A 6,936-nucleotide genomic window follows, 5' to 3' on the forward strand; every position below is an offset into this window, starting at 1 on the left:
CTAACTCCTTTTCATTTCAAATTTTCATATCAAATTTCAGAAAAACAATTTCTTTCAAAAAATTCATTTCTCGGGCTTGGGACCTCAGAATTTGATTCCGGGCACATGCCCAAGTCCCATATTTTTCTACGGACCCTCCGGGACCGTCGCATCACAGGTCCGGGTCCGTTTACCCAAAATGTTGACCGATGTCATTATTATGCATATTAATACCAAAATTCATCAAATGTTTCACATAATTCATATATTCTAACATAAAAACTTTCTGGCTACGCGCCCGAACTACGCACGCCAATCGAGGCAACTAAAAGTGAGGTTTTCAAGGCCTCGAAAGCGCGGAACAAGGAAGAACTACGATGATGACCCTTCGGGTCTTCACAGTATACTCTTTTCCTTTGGCGTGTCAAGATCATGTCACGCGAACGTGTCTACGATTAATAACGCTTTTGTTGATTTATTAAGAAAGTTTGGTTGAAGTTGCGCAAACGCATCCCTTGAGTCTTTTTAGAGTTAAATTTGCAAGTATATTATGCGAACATATATATAATCGCAATACTAATCTAAATCGAGCCTAAAGCAAGCTATGATGGTTCAAATTAATAAGAGGTTTGCGAGGGCCATAGAAAATTCAATTGATGTCACACCTCGATTTTTAAAGAGTTAAAATTAATCAAATGAGGGCCATGAGTTTTGAGATTTTATTCGGCATGGCACACCTCGAATTATTCTATTAAAAGGGTTTCTAAATTTAGTTTTGAGGGCCATAATTTGTATGTTTGGGTTAATATGGCGCACCTCGATCTAATTAGAGTAGTCTAATTAATTTATTAAAAGACTAAGGGGATTCTATTTTTATTTTAAGCAAATGTCTAAACCAACTTGATAATTAGTGGACTGCATTAATAAGACAGGTTCGATTACTCGAAGATAGCTTGGGCCAGCAGTGATCGTTAACTGAGGAGCTGGGCTCAAGAAGAAAACAAGACCAAACATGATAAGGCACACAATTCCTCATTTACAAGTGACCTCAAGTTTGGGCCCAAGGTGAACCCAAATTTGATGAAAGGGTGGACACCAAAGGGTCTGGACTCAAGATCAAGTCCTTATAAAGCAAATAAACTTGGATATCAAAATCCCAACAGCCTATCTATGGTCCAAACCCAATTAAACATGAACAACTTTAGCAACGTAAGTAGGAAATACATTAACAGATTGAGATACAAAAATGTAAAAATTGAAATACTATTCGTCTAAATACTGAAATTGCTGTCATAATTTCCTACATAGTGATCTTTATTATACTCTAATCATCAAAATATTACAATGACCCAATATCTCTTGAGTTTATTCATCTTTAAAGAACAAAAACTCTAAACAAACTAAATCATTTGTGGAGATTAATCTGAAATTAAATATCACTAAGATGCACCAATTTACTCAAAACCCCAAAGTAGTACTACCTATCCCATATTGAGCTCATAGCATGACAATACAATCACTCAAAAATTCGACAGAATGAATTCAAAACAACTTGCAACCAAAAGAACAAATAAAAGTCCAAAATACAACCCTTAGCACAAATCATAATGTCCATGGCATAACATCAGTTCTTAACATGTTAAAACAAAAAATTAACTAAACAAGCTAAAAGAAAAAGCATTAAGTAAATATGAGGATCTTCATTTCTTCAAACCAAACAAACCACTCTTACATGTTCAGAATTTGAGATTGTGTACCTGAGAGTGGAAATTGAAGCAAAAGAAAAAATAGAAGGTCAGCAGTAATGAAACAGTGTAGAATCAGCAGATCAGCAGCAAAACTCTCAATCCAATTAAACAACCTTAAGCCCAGATGCACTACTCGTTTGAACTTTTTGAAATTCTGACTACCAAAGGAAATTAAAGAGTAAAACCAAACCAAATTCAAGCAAATTTCAGTATTTAGAGTCTTAAATAAAAGCTTAGCCATTTTATGAAATTTTTCAGTATTGTTCTCTCTGAATTCTGACTTGAAAGAGAAGAAAATAAGCCTCTTACAGAGGACTTCTAGGGCAGCAGAATTGGTTATGTTATTTGCCAATTACCCCTTCTTTAATTTTCATCTTGTTCATTTTAGACCCTGAATTTCTAAACCAACTACTGAACTAACCCAACCCTCTCTTTCCTGGAAGCTTCCCAGGCAGTTTCAACAAGATTCCCTCAGTCAAAATTCCTAAACTACCCTTTAAACCTCCATTATTTACCCTCAGCAGACCATATGGGTCAAGTCTGACCCAAGACATAAACAGGCTTCTTGAAATGGGTCAAAGATGGCCTCAAAGCCCAATCAACAAACTGACCTAAATCACAGAATCAATTTCAGTAGTTTAGAAAGAAAGAAAGAAAAAGGAAACAAGTCCAGAGTTACATGATTTCAACATCAAAACATGACTGAACAAAAGACCTATGAGACTAAACTAGATAAACTAGAATTAAGCCAAATTAACAAATCGAAACAAAACTTAATTAACCTAATCAGAATATTAGAACACGAAGGACTCTTAAATGAACACACTTAACAAAATCAAACAAACAGAATCAAATAAATCAAAAAAGATGCTGACTAAAGATGACCTTAAGCTTAGCATGCATACAGAAGTGATTTGAAAAAAAAAAACAGAAAATAAAAAATAAAAAAGACGAGGAAAGAAACAGAAGAAGATGAGAATGAGAATAAAACGAAAAAACGAAAGAAAGGAAAATAGCCGGAAAAAATACCTAAAAATAGGCGGGTTGACAGTGGATTTTGAAAAAATCTTCAAAACCTTAAATTTTTAGCCGAGATTGACATTAATCGTGTGTTCTCGTTGAGAACACACGAATAAAATCAACTTTGACTCCAATCCTTCACTGAAACTTGACGATTTGGGAGATTTGGGATTTTGGGGTTTGGGGTCTTGACCTTGGATCGAAAATTCGAAACGATGGGGAGGGATTTGAGGGAAGTTGCTTCAGGATTTAGGAAGAGGAGGGGCTGGGGGTTATATGGTGTAGTTTTGAGGCGGATTAGAGGTGGCACCACCACCGGAGTGGTGAGAATTTTAGGGTAGGGTACTTGAGGGTCTCTGAAGGAGGAGATTAACTGAAGCTATAGAATGGGGGGTAGGCCATTCGAACAGTTATATGGTGAACTAAAGCCAGTTCCGGGCCGTCCGATTAAATGAAATCGACGGCTCTGATGAAAAGGGTCCAAGACGACATCGTTTGATCAGGCTTTTAAGCTGGACCGGGTTTGGGGTAATTTGGGCCTGGATCTTGAGACGGGTTTGGGGCAAAATCACTTGGGCTGATACGAATTGGCCCAAAATCAAGGCATTTCTTTTGATTCAATTCCTTTTCTTTTCAAATTCCAATTTTCCTTTCTTTTCCAAATTAATATAAAAACTTAAATTAACTCTTAAAACTAAATTAATCTACCAAATTAAGCTAATTGCTAGTCAAAGTATTTATAAAAAATAAATAACTCCTAAATTAAAAGAAAAACTATAAAATTCAAAAATTAAAAGTTAAAATGCAAAGTGAGTTATTTGTTTGTGATTTTTTATTTTTATAAAACAACTAATTTACTAATTAACCCTAAAATGTAAAAATTAAATCCTAAATGCGAATGCAAAGTATTTTTGAATTTTCATATATTAAATGAAATTAAGCATGCACAGAAAAAGATGCAAATAATTAAGAAAATTCTACAATAATTCCTAAAATAACAAACAATTAAAAGAAGAATCTAATTCTTTGGGATTCTGTAGGAGTAATTCATGTGGCGCAAAAATCACGTGCTCACACTAGCACAACAAAATTTTAGTACCTGTTGCTATAGCACCAAACTATTAATCTTAGATCTGCAATTTCATGGCCTATTTACATACAAAAAGAAAAAGTTACGCTTATCAGCATGCCAAAGCACTCCATTCTGTCATCCAGCAAAAAGCATTAAAGAAGAAAGTTATTTTTTCTAAGGTTTTGTTGAAAAAGAAAAAAAACTTTCTTCTTCTTCCTGTGAACAAAAACACAAACATCCACCAACAGGTTTCTCCAAACCAGTAAAGAGAAGCTAGTCAACAACTCCAAAACTATTATAGAGAAAACATAGCCAGAAAATTACCATCTCCCACACCTAAACTGTTCATTCTCCTGAATGAACAATTTGTTGTTCTGTTCTTAATTTTCATGACCATTACCTTGAAAGAGATCAAGGTATGTATTGACATCAAAACCATTTTCTTGTTGAATAGGAACTGACGAACCTCCAGTTGTAGCAACTCCATGGTTAACTTCCAAATTAGAGAAAACAGAAAGGGGCTGACTACTAAATATCATCGGACTTGGTGTAGTTCCACTTCCCCTGTTTAAATCCATCATTGTTGTGGGAAGTGGTATTGGTACAAATACATGTGTTCCCTGATCGAGATTTGCACCTGTAACATTAAGGCTACCACCACCTGGAACAGTAAAATGAGGAAAAAAACTAGGAATATCAGAACTTCTCATAGTGTTAGCAATATTGCACATCACAGTTCTCATTGTGTAGATTATGGGAGAGGTATATGCAAAATGATTTTGCAAAGTTTGGCATATGAGATTATGAGTATTTCTAGCTTCCGTTAATTCTTTCATGATATGTTCAACATGTGCTGACAATACTTCTTCACGCACTACTTGTTTACTTCTGAAAATCTCCCAACTGTTCATCAATTCAGTCTGCCTTTGTAACAATTCTTGCATAGTAATGAGAATATCAGGAACGAGGATGGTAGGCGTGGTTCCAATTTCTGAATTAAGAGGTTGTTCTGGCTCATTCTCCACTTCATTTCCACTATCAACAAGCATTTGTTCCTGTTCAACTTGAGTTAGACCAGTAGGAGGTCTCAAACTATGGAGAAAGTCACTACCGATGAAGTAGGAATTTTTAGTCTTCGGTAAACCACTCAAATCCATATCAAATAAGGAGGCCAAACGAGTGATAGTTGAAGGAAAATACAAGCATTCACAATCAGTCTCGATCCGAAAACTAACCATAGCATTGCTAATCAATCTCCCCACATTCACAGGTAATTAATGCATAATCGCATATATAAAAAAAACTCGTTCTATATTATAGTTCGAGGTATTCAAATACGGGATTAAGCGAGAACTAACGAATCTACCCCAGGCTTTTGCTAATTCAAGCATACATGAACAATTAATACTCAAAGGGCATTCAGCAGTTCCCGAGTAAACTTTAACACCATTAGGACACAACTCGCCTAACACATGTCTTACAAAATCTACATCCTGATCATCCATAAATTTCTTGGTTTCACTATCATTAGTGTCTCTCAAGTTAAAAATATCATTTATAAATTCAGCATCAAAGCGAATGATTTTACCTCTCACAGTTGAAGTACGACTTACTGGATTAAGATTGCTATAGAACTCCAGAACTATGTTCCGATTGTAGTCTCTCGGGCACTGAACAAAAGACCTCCACCCAAAAGCATTGACTGTTTGTAAAATTTCTTGTGCCTTCAAACCATCAGAAGGGAAAAGCAACATCTCATTCTTCAATCACTCTCCGATTTTCCGCTCTAAGTTTCCATTATTCCGGGTCAAGGATTTCAATTCTAGAGTTATTTGAGTTATTTGAAAGAGTTACTTGTGCAATATTCATTTTTTTTCTTTTTTCAGGTGAAAATCAAGTGTCTAACCAGATTAGTGTATTTGAAAAATTGAACAGAGAAGAAATAAAGAGGGGCAAAGATAGTGAAATTCGTTGAAGATAAGGAAAAGAGAAGAAATAAATTCTTTTTTTTCTTATGTGATAGCCATGACTGAGAAATTACAAAGATGGGTGAGGTACTGTAAAATGGGGGCTGAAGCAAGAGAAAGGAAGGGTTTTTCCTTTACTGTAGAGTTGTTTGTTTGGTTTGTGGGAGAGATATATGTGAGGTTAAAAACCTCTTATTTAGGGGTGTTCATAAAAACCCGAAAAATCAAACCAAACCGATCAAAAAAATCGATACTTTTTGGTTTGATTTGGTTTTGGTTTTGAATTTTAAAAACCGATCAAATTTGGTTTGGTTTGGTTTTGGTTTTAATAAAAAAATAACCGAAAAAAATCCGAACCAAACCGACTATAGGAGTAGCTATTTCGAATTTATTATTACACCTATATATATATATGTATATTTTTATACAAAGTTTCAAAATTTTTATAGTGAATGTTAATCGTTTGCACTTTTAGTACAGTTTTTTACCTTTATATTCTAGTTTGATTGGTAGTTTTCTTTTGTTAAGTGTAAGAATCCATTTCATGTTAAAAAATATATTTTTAATTGAATCCTTAAATTTCATCACTATTTAATTTAATTATCATCAATATATTTTAGTAAATAATAGATTTCTCAGAGGACAATTGATTTGATAGTGTTACGTTGAAACTGTAGTCGCCGGAATATGTATTTGGTAGTGTATGTCATATATTTAAGAAAAAACCGACAAATAACCAAAAAACCCGACATAAACCGACATAAACCAAATCGAGAAAAAAACGACTTAATTGGTTTGGTTTGGTTCTAATATTTATATAACCGACTTACTTGGTTTGGTTTCTTTTTAAGGAAAAACCGATCCAAACCGAACCATGAACACCCCTACTCTTATTTATTTACAATCCCCTTTCTTTTCTTTTTTTTTTGTTTTGTTTGAAGCCACCATAACAATTTTTGGGCGGTTGTTTTGATAAGTTTTACTGTCACGACCCAGACCCCGATCCGGTTGTAATGGTGTCTCTCGTGAAGACAAGGCCAGCCAACCAACCCATTTCGCCTTTTCAGAATAGTTAATATTAATAAACAGTTTTAGCATAATTAAATAACCACAGTCTAAACAAAAATTTTCCTTATTAGGTGCGGAATAC

General features: G+C 34.5%; 1 protein-coding gene across 3 annotated transcripts; it reads right to left on the minus strand.

The window, feature by feature from the left end:
* Positions 1-3,733: 3,733 nt before the first annotated feature.
* Positions 3,734-5,941, minus strand: LOC107791350 (uncharacterized). Of its 3 annotated transcripts, none has more exons than XR_012709704.1 (2): positions 5,408-5,941; positions 3,734-4,874 (listed from the first exon to the last, which is right to left on the minus strand). XR_012709704.1 is itself a non-coding variant. In XM_016613393.2 (2 exons), exons 1-2 carry the CDS (start codon positions 5,571-5,573, stop codon positions 4,200-4,202), a joined length of 816 nt encoding a protein of 271 aa, XP_016468879.1. In that variant the 5' UTR covers positions 5,574-5,941; the 3' UTR covers positions 3,856-4,199. The 3 variants fall into 3 exon arrangements, 2 of the variants coding, with proteins under 2 accessions (XP_016468879.1, XP_016468881.1); XM_016613393.2 differs by having other exon boundaries at positions 3,856-4,874; positions 5,433-5,941; XM_016613395.2 differs by having other exon boundaries at positions 3,856-4,480.
* Between the last annotated feature and the right edge of the window lie 995 nt (positions 5,942-6,936).

Source organism: Nicotiana tabacum, chromosome 5, assembly GCF_000715075.1.
Source record: "Nicotiana tabacum cultivar K326 chromosome 5, ASM71507v2, whole genome shotgun sequence".
In the NCBI taxonomy this organism is placed as follows: domain Eukaryota; kingdom Viridiplantae; phylum Streptophyta; class Magnoliopsida; order Solanales; family Solanaceae; genus Nicotiana; species Nicotiana tabacum.

Coding starts and splice junctions, on each gene's coding strand:
- LOC107791350 (XM_016613393.2), bottom strand. CDS start 5,573: ATGTTGCTTTTCCCTTCTGATGGTTTGAAGGCACAAGAAATTTTACAA. Junction 4,875..5,432: donor TCTATAGCAATCTTAATCCA/GTAAGTCGTACT, acceptor CAAGTTGAACAG/GAACAAATGCTTGTTGATAG.